Here is a 14,039-nt window from a genome sequence, read left to right on the forward strand (position 1 = left end):
CCCCATGGTGAGGGACGGAGCAGCCCTGGGGTTCGAGCAGGGGCAAGTGCTTCACAGCTTGGGCAGAGCATGGAATGGCTTGTGTGGGGCAGCTCCTGCTGCTGCATGCACCCCAAGAGGGCATGGGGTGTATGTGCCCCCAGATCTGCATACAGGGCAGGGCAGACTACTGCTGTGGCCTGGGGCCAGGTGTGCGCCAGGCACTTCCCAGCTAAGGCTGGCCCAGCTTACACTGGGATGGGCGGCGGCGGCGCTAAGAGGGGGGGCTACAAGAGAGGCTGTAGTTACTCCAGAACTTGCTGTAGTCCCTCAAGCCCCCTTCAGCTCTGTTGTTGCCTGCCTGCCCACCTTCGCCCCATGCATAGATCCAGGGGCATACTCTACCCTATGCCCTGACCGGTGTGGGTAGCAGCAGGAGCTGTCCCCGCCTCCCCTACACACAGCTCACAGTGCCCAGCCCTACTCCCTCCCTCACTGCAGGAACCTCAGTCATGCTACCCCCCTCCCCCTTCGCTCACAGCAGACTTACCAGCCGGACCTGGCTGATCTCCACCCTGCTGTGTTCCTGGCCACCTGCGTGCTGTGCTGTGCCTGTACACATGCACACAGCATATATCACATTATCAGCCACATCAGTTCTGTACCTGCTATGACCTCTTTAAGTACCCATAGGGGTATGCGTAAGCTACGGCATGAGGATTGAATTTAGCCTGAACAGCTTCACTAGGTCATACAGATCATTCAGGATAGCAATCCTGCATCTTTGTACCAGTTGTTGAGATTCTTTCATATCTGTTGCAGTCTCTATAGATATCACTTTATGGGGTTTTTGGGAGTCTGCCAAGGGTTCTGTTTTGTTAGGGGGTGGGGGGTTGCCAACTATGAAACACTTTTCTTTGTCTCAGTCCCTAACTTTGACCCAAGTACAGGATCTGCACGGGGCACAGGCAGAGCAGGCCGCAGCTGCGGACTGGTGGTTCAGCCAGGCTGCGTTTGAGGTGCGCAGCAGTGGGGGGGGAGGCTATGGTGAAATTTTGGGTGGCTGCAGCCCTTTGCCTGCCCACCTGCCCCCCCGCCCAGTAACATCCCTCCCAGCCCCCCTCACCGGGAACAGCCTGGCACAGCTCTGGCCCCAGCTCACAGCTGCAGCCCACCCCACCCATGCCTATGCAGCTTCATGAGCCCGTGCCCTCCCAGGGCGCACACAGCGGCAGCAGCTGCTTCCCAGACAATCCATGGCTCCATCCTCTGCCCTGCCCTGCCCCAGGCCCACTCCTCTCCCACTGTGGGGGGCATTGATCTGCTCCCCTATGCCCCTTTCCTCTCCCGCTCCCCTTCTACCACAACAGACTTAGCAGCTGGATGCAGCTGTATTAGGAAGCAGATTGGTATCAGTCGATATGCCTCCTTAAAAATCAACTATCGGTATCGGCCCCCAAAATCTTTGTGTACCCCTACTTTTAATCCATACTGTCCCCAACATGTCTGACTCTCACCTAGTCTGTTCATTGCTTATACCCTCACTTTCCAGAAAAATACTTCATACCAAGGTCAAAGTGATCAGGGAAAATGAAATGCTCTTCATCTAACACAAATAAATATTCATTAGTTTCCCACCTTTTGTCCGTTGTTGCTTTCCAGTGTTCTGCGGCCCTGTAAGGAGGCCCAATTTCAATTTCTCTGTTTTATGTATTAAAAACTAAGACTTGTGGTCACATTAGGATCTGTAACTTCCTTGCTTACAAAAAGTCTTAAGTTTTCTTTTTCCATGTGTGTAATATACCTGCTGTGCTGCATAATAGTTCAGTTACTTGGATGCATACAAAGTTGCGGCATATGTAGTTTAAAAACTTTTTAAAAACCCACAAAAATGTAGGGGAGAACTGAAACTTCTTATATACTGAATGGGGATGGTAAACAGAATGCCATTCTCTTAGTTTAACTTTAAAGCAATACTATTTATCAGTTAATTTGGGAGGATTTTCTGTACTCTAATGAAGCCTCAGCCCTAAAGAGCTACAATAAATTGAAAAATAAGGGCCTGAGATTGGCAGCTTCTAACTGTAATGCTGTTGAAACACGATCAGTGAAGTCTCCTTTAGGGTGTGTCTTCATTTGACACTAGCATACTTTTATTTAGGCAAGAAAATTTTGTCCTGACTAAGCACTTTGAGGTCCCATCACTAAATCTTCTCTTTCCTAGTTTTAGCTTGCTATCTGCAAGTCTTGATTTTTTTTTTTTTTTTTTTTTTTTTTTTAATAATAGTGTTCCACTGTTTTTTATTCCTGTTTTTTGTAAACAGTTCAGGTAGAAATCACTTGACTGTGAATGCAGACTTATATTGCAACATTACAGACAAGTGCATAATTTTCATTTCATGAAACAAAATTTATCTCTGCAAGTTTAATTGTAATTTATCTTGCAGTTCTTTCCTTATGCATTCTAACATGGCAGTCCCCTGATAAACAGCTGGAGGACTTGGAAGGAATGTATTTGCTGTGTAATAAGAATTTAGTCTTCAGTGACATGTAGCTGAAGTTAGCATTTTGTGACCGAAGGAAATAGGAGGTCTTAGTTGTAGCTACAAACCGCCCAACACTGGCATCTTTACATTCCTTCAGGGTTGTGTTTTTAAAGAAAAAAATAAGTGGGAAGAGTTTATATCGATGGAAAGAAACAACCTGTTTGGGGAACCGTACTATCTTGTTTAGATTCTGGAATGCATGCAGAGGGCAGGCCCCCAAAGTGCCTTTCCAGTCTGCTGTGATCCCAGCCAAGTTCCCTTTAATGTATGGAGCAGGCTAGTTGAGCTGGCTCTCTTCGAATACCACACAACTAAAGCGCAGCTGCTGCTTTAAGTGGCACTGTGATAACAGAAGGGCTCTGCTATATTTACAACCGGCACTTGAGAGCCTGGACTGGCACATACAGACATTATATGAAATCTGAAAGCATGAGGATAAAGGAGATTTCCTTGAGACAAGATCCTGATCTAAGAAAGGAATTGGCATTGCTAGCTCGAGGATGTGATTTTGTTTTACCTTCTAGATTTAAGAAGAGACTGAAAGCTTTCCAGCAGGTCCAGGTTTGTTTTTGTCTTTTGTATAATAATGCTTCTCCTTGTGAAGGCATAACTTTCAAGTCTGTCATGTTTTTTATGACTGGAAAAAAGTTAAGTAGGCATATTTGAGTGACTTTGGGTGGGTGTTTGTTTTAAAAAGCACAAATATTATATTGAAGGGAGGGACTTCTATTGCACTTTCCTGCTGTTTTGAATTCTGAACTTGTTGCAAGCCAAAATAAATATTTAAGTTATTTAGCATAATAACCACATGCATAACCTCTGCAGATGTTTATGAATTGATAAGCGTGGCATGTTTAATACTATAGTATTTCCCTTGCACTGTGCACACTTCTATACAAGCTGTATTTTATTCCTTGCTGAAAGTAGGTGCACAAAAACAAGTGGAAGTAGGCTAAATAAAGCTTTACTCAAACACAAGTGCATTTATTGGTATCTATATTTTGAGTTGCGTAATATGAGGTGCTTTAAGGCACTAACATTTCAAACTCTGTGTTTGGGTCTAATGACTGCAGTTGAGAAGTTGTTGCTATGCATCGTGTGTGCCTAATTGCTACTTTGCAGCCATTGTGTTAAGTCTACTATTTTGTGAAGAGTTTAATTAGGAGTACATAATAGAAATGCTGCTGATTTGTGTACATTCTTCAGAATATGGGTGCTTTTAAGCAAACTGTCTTGTAACTTTTTCTTCCTGAAATGTACTAGCCTAGCTAGGATTGCCTAATCCAGGGCTGTTCAGTTTGTGGCCCATAAACCACATGCAGTCCCCTAGGGGTTAAACTGCAGCCCCTGGGCTCCTGGTCTGGATGTTACTCCCTCCTTTTTGCTCTCTTGCTGCTGCCGCTGCTGCTGCTGTAGTCGCCAGGCTCCTCCAGCTTCTGCTGCCTACTAGAACCCCTGGGGGTGGGGCATGCCAATGCAGCACATGGACATGGGGACCTTCTGTGGCATTGGTACCAGTACAGTGCAATGGGAGTCATTCACCATGTAGTGGAACCACACTGCTGTGCCCACGGATATGAAAGTGCTGTATGATTTGATGTATTGAAGCCAAAGGACTTGTTGGTCTTGTGTGGGTTATTGGGGTCCCATGCAGTGTGGCAGGGAGAAGAGGGCTCTCAACGTGCATTTGTAGCCGACACTGTGGTGACGGTGTGGGGACTCGCATGGCACATGGGGAAGCAGGGCAGGGTGGCGGAGAGAGGGTGTGGTGTGGTGTGGTATGAAGCTCAAGGGTTTGGAGCCTGTATGGCTGGGGGGGCCTACAGTTCCCAGCCCTTCTAGAAGTTGGACAGCTCTAGCTCAGTCAATGCAACCACAAGTACCAAAAATCTGTGTTTGGGTGACACCTAAGGATAAACTTTTTTTTATAGCTCTGAAAGAACAAGAGTTAATGAATTTTTCAGCCACTCATTAATGTTTTTTCATGAATTGGGGACACCACTATTCCCAAACATTGACATTTGTATTTCATGCATGAAACTGTTCTACCTCTTTGTTCTAAAGAGTGACAGCCAAACTCAAGTTCTTAGATTTTGGAATTTAAAATCAATATAATCTAAATATAGCTTGTGAGTTGAAATCTTAATTCAAATTCTCATAGTCTGGTGTCCCTTTCAGGTGACCTTCAAGAGAAGGCCAGAGAGCCTCATGACCCAATTAGATTAATATATTGGATTAAGTGCATTAAATACTAATATGTCAGTTTTGGTCAAACTGAGTTGTCTGAAAAGATCATCTCTCATTTTAAAGCAAAGTTCCAAAACTGATCCTGCTATCTTAAAGTATTCTGTACGAGATGTCATTTTATTACTGTTCTAGTTGGTGTTGTCAATAGAAAAAGTATACTACCTGAAGGCAGCTGGAGAAGTGCAAGAAACTAAAATGCCATATGTATAATTTAACTCTATGTATCAAAAGATGCAAGATTAAATTCTTAGAGGGTGGGGAACACAGCTGGAGGCAGACTTTTATATTTAAGTGTGTGTGTTTATGTATATGTATCATCTTTTTGCTAAAAATATTAAGGGGCCGCCTACAGGGTAATCTTACCTTGAGCTATTTTATCAGTCCAAGTACTTTAGATAAACTAAGTGATTTGGGAAAAGAAAAAAATGTAAATGAAGGAACCCCTAAAGATCATGTAGACAGATTATGAGTACACACATTAAGGGTATGTACATGCAGCTAAACCAAACTTGAATAAAACCTCCTCTATGGAACTTGCAAATGTTAACTTGCATACATTGTAACACCAGTTGTAGTTCTTAATGTGGGACAGGAATGAACCTTTACTAATCGCTTTCAATCTGAGTTGAAACATATTTTGCTTTTGCATAAATTTCAATTTAACATATGGATGCCAATAATTTTAAAAACATTGTTACAACATGTAACATTGCACAAAATGAATTGCTTCTAATATTTACAGAAGGGTGAGGGGTGAAATTGAACTTCTACTTTTCTTTAATGTTTTATGAGCACTAGCAATTGAAATGAAGGAGCAGGGTGGTTGAATTTTTTAAAGATATTATCTATTCGGCTGTTAATTGTAATGTTTGTGCCTGCTATGGACTTGATGTTTCGGAGTAAGTTGTAATGGGCCCTCCTTAAGGATGCTTATGTTGAAATTTGTGTAGCTGTTAACAAGTTTTAAATAGACAAGTCATTTTAATTACACTGTTACTTTGACAGTCATGATACTGTCACCTCTCTTGTCTCTTAAATGAGCTAGGGCAACTTTAATTTTCTAATTCCTAAATTTAGGAGGTAAATCTCTTGGGCCTTCATACTTTTTAAACCAGTGGAAAAAAAGGGAGGTCCAAGCTGTTTGCAGATTCTTTCCATACTTCTTAAAAATAGTGTTTGAATGAAATATTTGACTTGTTAGGCAAATGCTAGATTTCCTGTACCAGACTTATAGCTATTAACACTATAGGTGGGGTCAATACCTAAAAAAGAAGCAAAACCTGATGTACTGTATATCAAGCTTTTGATTTTAAACCGGTATGAACATTTGCTAAAACATTTGTTACGAGTTTGTTCAGGCTGATTGATGGAGCTATAATGGCTCCTGGAATTTTGATGAGTCAGTGGGCTTTTTAGCCCAGAGCTCTGAACGTAAACAACTCGAAGCACGATATCCTTTTCTGCAGCGGTGTTTGATGGAGCCAAACGAATCGCTTTTTTTGTGAAAGTTTCTTCTACAGGACTGAAAGAGGAATTTTTGGTAAACTGGGTGGTTCAGTAGAGCCCGGGGACAGGCTATTTCCTAGCAGCTGTTTTTATTACTTGGGGTAAAATAGAGGAAGAATCGCTTTTTCTAGGGAAGCCCTTTTAAGCAACCGAATGGGCCTTTCACAACTGGCGGGGGGGGGCAGGGGGAGAGTAGCTGCCTCTGTCCAAAAATGCCTTACCCCTGATGCTTAAAAGTACTTTTCTACTCATCCACAAAGTTTAAGTGAGAAATTTGCATTGATCATATGTGAAAGGAACTAGTTGAGAGCTTTTAATTACTCCTTTAAGCAGTTACGCTTATTGAATGTAATTCTTGTAATACTGGAAAAGGCAGCTATATCCATTCTGCTCATCAGTTTTCCTGAAACTCTAGAGTAAGAACATGTTGTGATGCATCAACTGTGCTGGAAACTGAAAGATGTGAACTGAAAGGTTTATTACTTGCTGATAGCTGAGTAGAGTGTTTCTTTCCACACGGCAGTTGGTGACATCCCTAACTGTCACAGAGCTAGCACGTCAGCCACATTACTAATTCAGTCATGTAAGGAAAGCTCTATTTGAGGTTGTGAGGAAAAAGCATTATATCAAAAATACATGTGTATACATAATTCACACTGATATCCTGGTATTTGGTGAACTAAAAAAAAACCTTTGCTGTTTACAAGCCTTATGAAATGGTCCAGCTGTTAATATGGCATTGTAGATTTATCATTTAAGAGTGATTTTAATCTCAGTGCTACTTGCTTTCAGCAGGAAAAGCCATTGTCTGAATTTTAAACTACCCTTTCTTCAGTTTTTTTTTTTCTTCTGAACTTGTATATACGGGTTTTATTTCCATCTGAAGTAATAGCCTAATCAGCCTGTAGACAGAGCTCCTTTAGCTCTTAATTCTTACAACTTTCTTGCTGCTTCTCCCCCCATCCCTGCTTTGCCCCCTTTTAAAATGTTTTTAGCTCCTTAAAGGCAACTATAGCTGAAAGTTTTTTTAGTGATCTTTTTATTCCCCCTGCCTTTCCCACCAAATCACTGAAATCTTTCCAGAAGAACATTTAATAGTTGAGTCTACAAGCCACAGCATATTGTACTATCTATAACGGGGATGGGCAATTATTTTGGGTTGAGGGCTACTTTACCCAGTTTTGGCAGGCTGTTGAGGGCCACATGGGTAGCCCTGCCCTTTGACATGTGCCCCACCTCCTGGTCACCATCTTGGGATCGATGTCCCAGGGCCAGCACTGGTGGGGCCCAAAGCGGGGCACAGGCTGGCAGGGGTCTGTGGAGCGGGGCTGGGCTGCACCAGCAGGGAGAGGGGGAGCTGGCCCAGCTTCATAGGGTCCCTGCCAGCTGGAACCCCATGGTCCTGCCACCCTGCTCTGGGCTCTGCTGGCGCTGGCCCTGGGACACCTGTGCGGGCCCCGTGCTTCTGCTGGCTGCCGCACCTGCCCACTCCCAGTGGCCCCCAGCCCCACGGTACAGGTCGGGGGCATTGCACAACCCTGACTCCCTGCTCACCAGCTGGGAAAAAGCTGGTGTTGAGTGTAGGGAAAAGCGGCCCCTTGCCTGCCCCATGGCTGGTGCTCCCTGCTGCAGCTACTCGCAGCCTGCATGGAGCTGTCCTGAGCAGGCACTGGCAGCCCAGTGCAGGCTGCGAGCAGGTGGGCGAGGGGCCGCTTTTTCTCCCCAAACTCAGCACCAGCTTGGAACCCGCCCCTGCTTCCAGCCTGGGCCCTGCAGGCTCCAGGATTGCCTGTTGGGGCTGCGTGCGGTGGCAGCAGCTGTGGCCCCTTCAGTTCCACCCCCCCGCCATGCTGGGCAGTGTTTGCTGCTGCTGCCCACCTGGAGCTCAGGCACTGGGCAGCTCACAGGCGACAATGGCAAACAGTGCCTGGTGCAGCAAGTGGGAGTGCTGCAGCTGCTGTCGCCATACATGCCCCTGACAGGTGAGCCCAGAGCCAGTGCAGGGCCCAGGCTGGCAGTAAGGCCAGGTTACAAACTGGTGCTGAGCACAGGGGAACAAAAGTGGCCCCTTGCCTGCCGTGGCTGGCACCCTGTGCCGCAGCCACTCTCAGCCTGCCTGGGGCTGCCTGTGCCTGCTCGGGACAGCTCCACATGGGCTACTAGTGGCTGGAGGAGAGAGCACTGGCCACAGGGCAGGGGAAGGGCTCCTTTCCTCCATGCTGGGAAAGAGCAGGGAAGGAGCCTGGGGAAAAGCGGCCCTTCCCCCACCCCATGGCCAGCACTGTGCTGCAGCTGTTCACAGCCTACGCGGGGCTGTTGTGAGCAGGCACAGGCAGCCCCAGGCAGGCTGTGAGCAGCTGCAACATGGGTCACGGAGCAGGTGAGGGGTCGCTTTTCCCCAGGGTCCTCCCCTGCCCTCCTTCACACACCCCTGCCACCTGAGGTTCTGGTGCAGGGCAACCACATGGTCCCAGGCCAGAAGGCCTGGGGGGCGGGGCTGGGGGGGGGGCTGATGTTGTGGGAGCCCACCAGGGCTTCCCCTGGGTCCTACTGCCCTTGGTTCCTGTCAGAAATAACAGGAACCCAAGGCAGATAAATACTAATATTCTAAATATTTTAGGGGCCCTGTGGGCTGGATAGAATGACCTTGTGGTCCCAGATACAGCCTGCGGGCCATATTTTGCCCACCCCTGATCTATAAGTATGTGTAAGGGGGGAGGGGCAAAGAGGAGAGTTGGTTTTCTGAATCTTCTATCGTAGACAGGAAGTAGTTTGGCTCGCATTTAGAAGACAATGGGTGCACGTTCATGTGCAGTTAATTTGAAGCAATATGTTCTGGAGCAGTTTGAGCCAGAGTAAACTACTCCCAGGTACAGCCTCCTATGCATGTGCCTGGGTGGAGCAGTTTATGCCAGGGCCACTCCTGCCCTGTTCTGCCTCAGGTGGTGGTGGTAGAGAGGTTGGCTGGGGCACAGGGGTGCTGAAACTGCAGAGCCATGTGTCTCGGTGGCAGACAGGATTCTGGCCCCCTGCTGGCTGGGATGACTGGGCACAGTTTACACTCATAATCAGCATTTACACATGCATTTAATTGCAGTTAATTACTCTGCCATAAGATGATGCTGTCCCCAACAGTGGGGTTAATTGGTGGTGGTGTTAATTAGTTTACTGTGGCATACTACTGTAACACATGCAGACGGTGACTCTTTACTCTGCCGCTAATTTGTCTACTCAGAAATAAAGCACGAGTGTAGACATGGCCAACCAACAGATGAATAATGCTCACTGTTGGAGGTAAACTCCTTGGTGATTATTAGCAGACTAGCATTCAATTCTAGGTTACTTAACTCTTCAGGAGACTTAACACCAGCTTTTGCATCATGGGTGCAGCATCAGAAATTTATGACAGCTTTACATATTCTAGTCAGTTTATTCCACTCTCCTCTCCTCCCTTCCCCTTTCTCCCCTACCAGAAAAACCCAACCAAACAAATCCTGGATACTACGATAATTTTTTTTTTTCTTTGCAGAAACCAGTCAAACTGACTTTAACTAAATAACCACATTGGTACGAAAGAGAAAAGAAAAGGTTCTAAATACTATATTTAGAAGAAAGTGCTTCAGCTACTCATAGATTTATTTATTTTTGTTATACCACAGTCATCTCCAGCAGATGCCAACTTTGTAAGAGAGCATCTAAAAGATCTGAGAACCCATTGAAACAAGAAGGTCCAGATTGGAGGTTGTTTCCTCCTAAAATTCCCATTGCTACTGGATTCTCAGAGCTTTACAGAAGACCAGTAATTCTGGATATAGCAGCTCCCATGATAAAGCAGATAGTGCCAGTACAACTGACTCAACTGTATTTTGAGTAAGACGTATTTAACCTCAATTTAGAACCCATCATTTTCCCTGTTTAACTGTCTAGTAAATCAAAGTTTTAGACCTAATGATTTAGAGCCATTGTACAGTAAAATATAGATGCTCCCCATTCTATTGCTAAACATGTTTCCACAAGTTCTGTAAACACTGATGCAAGCAGTAGATCTCTGCCTCGCTTTCCTTGATTAAGTAGCCTGCAGTGCATTTAACTTGTTCAGCATGTTTACACATAGTATTAACTCCCTATTACTGCCAAACCAGTAGGTTTTGTGATGGGAGATCTCTTCCACAGCTGTCCGGATGGAGGTTTAGTTGTGAAAGGGAAGTATTTCTTAAAATTGGTGCGTCCTCTGGTTTTATTAAATATTTTACAAGAGCTGTAACCCCCTAACAGCTGGCTTATGAAGGTATAATTAAGTATGTCCTCTGTAAAGAGCAAGTGAATTGATATTTATGCATATAAATTATGGCACAGATTGCTGTTTTGGTGCTTTTTTCCCCAGAAGTGAGGTGACTTGGCTAGATTCTTCTAAATTTGATTGTATTTATCTATATGAAAATTACAACATCTGCTTTTATTGTTTAAAATTATTAACCATGGAGGAAGTACATTCTTCAGCTCCAAGTGCTGAGGAAGTGTTTGCAGCAGTAATCCCACCCAACAACACAGTTCACTCCCAGCAGACCTGTGCGCTTGCCCAAGTCTGCTGTAGCAAATTGCAACAGAATCCTTGTACTTCTGAAGTGACAAGTCATTTTAGTTGTTACTGGTCTCTAACTTTGTTAGGACAAATGTATTCAAGGTTAGAGACAGCAGTAAGTGAGGAGAATGTAGATTGCTTTCTACAGTGGTAAAATACCATGCGGAAACTCAGCTGGAGAGGTCATAATCTTTGCTGATCTAGTGAAGATCAATTTTTATTTTACACTTTTACTTGTGTATACTGAATCTTAATCTACTGGTGCTATATGGACATAAATCTCTACTCACTTCTTAAAATTTGCATAAAAGTTTAATAGAAAATCCATTTTAAAATTGAGCTGCTTTAAAGTTGTCAAACTTAATAAAAATAAATAATTAGTATTCATCCAAACTACCCACTCGAGAGACCATCCTTGGTAGACTGTATGTTAAAAGTGTGATCATACACCTGGTTTTTGTTCAGTAGTCCCTTGTCCTTGTATCTCTGTTCACCTCCTTGCATGGGCCTGGAGGAATGGAAAAAATAAGCAGTGCCTTCAAAAGTCTAGCAAAGTGTACATGAAGTCTTGTTTTGCAGTAATAAGTACAAACGGAAGCAGGTACCCTGTAATAGAGAAACTAGATTCACTGCTGATCTGCCCCCTTGGCTCAACAAGGAACTGATGGACCTCATTAAACTCAAAATAAGCCTATACCGCCCTGGGCCAGGCAGCCTGGCCAGGGCCTGCCTCCCTCCCCTCTGCCCAGGCAGCACCTGTGGCAAGGGGCTGGATTTGATCTCATGAGGCCCGTTCCAGCCCCTAATGTCTGAAATCTATGAACTTTTGCCATCAAAGTTTGCTGTTTCCACTGCCATAGAATGTGTTGGTAGGTCAATCCTGGGTTTTTAGAGCGGGGGCGAGATTCTGGTTAATATGTTTATAGGAACCTGCTGGTTTGGTGTTTGGTTTTTTGTTTTTTTTTGCGGGGGGGGGGGGGGTATTTGTGTTTTTTGGGGGGGATTGTTTTTGTTTTTTCCCCCTCCCCTTCCCCACACCCGGAAATGAGGATTTCAGTCCTCTGGCTGTTCAGCCACAAAATGCTATATGCCTCTTTCATTCATCTACCAATAGAAGAAGAGGGAAAAGCATGGTAACACTAACAACTGCTGGCTGATGAATCTTCTGCTACAGTTTATATAAGTACAGGCATTTTTACTTTTTAACATGGATTCCTATACTCTGATCAAGTCTACAGTGAAATTAGCTACATCAGAGTAAACATTTTTATGAAGGATTCCAAGTATCTACAGAGCTATTATCTACCTGAGATCAACAGGAAAGATGCCAAGGGGGATACACTTTCAGTGCTGGTCTTAACCATGGGGGAGGGAAGGGTGGTGCGGGGTGCAGGGCACTTTCCTACCTCTCCGGAACCAAGTTTGTTGGATTAACTTCAGTTTAGTGACAGTCTGCCAACAGGTGCTTTGCAGTTTGATTGACATGCTTCTGTTTCAGACCAGCTTCTAGGTGATGGCGAACTTGGTCTTTGAGACTGTGTGCTTCCACGATAAATTTTTTTAAGTCTCATTAATATACGGTAATGGATTTCTTTCAGAGTATCTTTCTTTCCGTGCTCTTGATCCAATCCAGAATCTGGAACAGTGGGCTTTTTCTAGCACCTACCCAGGTAAAGTCAGAAGCGTTGATAGACTGAAATATGATCAGTGGTTTTTGAATATTATCAGCAAGTGGCAAAGAGCTTGTTGGTGATGCTGATTCCTTGTTCCAACTGCTGGATCAGGAAGATGGTTTAAAATATTCTTAAACTTCTACATAAGTAATTTATGTAGCTGGTATTCTTGGGATCAAGATCAGAAGGCTGCTCCCTATGGTTGCGTGTGTAAAATGTAATCCACAATACTGAAATCTCTAGATGAGAAATCCAGTGCTTTAGCAGATTATCAAAATGTCAGAAAAGAACACTTAAGCTTGCAGAGCATCACTTACTGGATTAAGAACAGAGAAGGGAGGAAGACTGTCTGACTCATACAGCTCATCTGCTCCCTATGTTATTGAAGCCAGCATATTCTTGCTTAACTAAAGCAGTTCTGTTCTTGGGGGTGATGTGGTCAGCTCTGATTTTAAAGGACAGTTCTGTGTGCTTCAGAATGGATGGGGAGCAAGACTATTATAGCATCATTGTATTGACTGGTTGCCAGTCTCATGCTTCTATGGCTATGACAGCTGCAGAAAAAGTATATGCACAAATTGAAAGAGACCCCCTTAGCCTGGTTTATGGATGTTCAAGATTCCATGACTTACTGCACTGTCAGATTCTGTACAGAAACAAATCACAAGCCTAGGGTTACCATACATCCAGGTTTTCCTGAACATGCCTTCTTTTTGAGCCCTCTCATATGAAGCCAGGCGGGTTTTTTAAATCTGACCAAATGTCCAGGATTTTGCTTTGCTCCACTGCTGGGAGCAGGAAGCACAGATGTACCTGCATGCAGCTGTGGAGGTGCATGAAGACCCATGTGCTGTTCCCTGCTGCCTCCAGTCACACTTCTCTGCTCCCACCAGCTGAGCGAAGCAAAATCCTGTACTTTTGGTCAAGGCAGGGGGATGGGGCAGCAATAAGGCAGGGGCCATGGGGTGAGCGGAGGCTGCCTATGCTTCCACTGGGAGAAAGGAGTGGGGGCAGCAGGGAAATCTGGCCAGCTGGTAGCAGTGTCCAGCCAAGTGGCCAGGAGCTGCTGCCTGGGCAGAGGCGAGGGAGGCCTTGGCCAGGTTGCCTGGCCCAGAGCGGCAGCCCCATCCCAGGGTGGAGGGTGCCACAAGACTTCCTTTCATCTTCCCTCCAGCTAGTTCATAGATTTCATAGACATCGGGGCTGGAAGGGACCTCGGGAGATCGAGTCCAGCCCCCTGCCCACAGGGCAGGAAGTCACCTGGGGTTATAGGATCCCAGCAAGATAAGCATCCAATTTACTCTTGAAGCTGTTCAATGTAGGTGCTTGAACCACCTCCACTGGCAGACTGTTCAAGACCTTGGGGGCTCGGACAGTAAAGAAATTCTTCCTTATGTCCAGCCTGAAACGGTCTATGACCGTTCGACCTAGTCATCCCTTGGGGCGCTCTGGTGAACAAACGTTCCCCCAGATCCTGGTGGTCACCCCTGATAAACTTATAGGTGG

General features: G+C 45.1%; 1 protein-coding gene across 2 annotated transcripts in view; it reads left to right on the plus strand.

The window, feature by feature from the left end:
* The window catches only part of PPP2R3B (protein phosphatase 2 regulatory subunit B''beta), a 79,956-nt gene that overhangs the window by 20,119 nt on the left and 45,798 nt on the right, over nucleotides 1-14,039 (plus strand). The window contains exon 1 of one of the 2 annotated variants that reach the window (XM_019529415.1): nucleotides 2,791-3,086. The exons of the other annotated variant lie outside the window; for it this stretch is intronic. Coding sequence (XP_019384960.1) covers nucleotides 2,940-3,086 — 147 coding nt within the window. The 5' untranslated portion in view covers nucleotides 2,791-2,939. Of the gene's footprint in view, nucleotides 1-2,790; nucleotides 3,087-14,039 lie in introns of those variants that run through there. 2 annotated transcript variants of the gene reach the window in all.

The sequence above is a fragment of the Crocodylus porosus genome, unplaced genomic scaffold, assembly GCF_001723895.1.
Source record: "Crocodylus porosus isolate Cpor-Errol unplaced genomic scaffold, CroPor_comp1, whole genome shotgun sequence".
Lineage (NCBI taxonomy): Eukaryota > Metazoa > Chordata > Crocodylia > Crocodylidae > Crocodylus > Crocodylus porosus.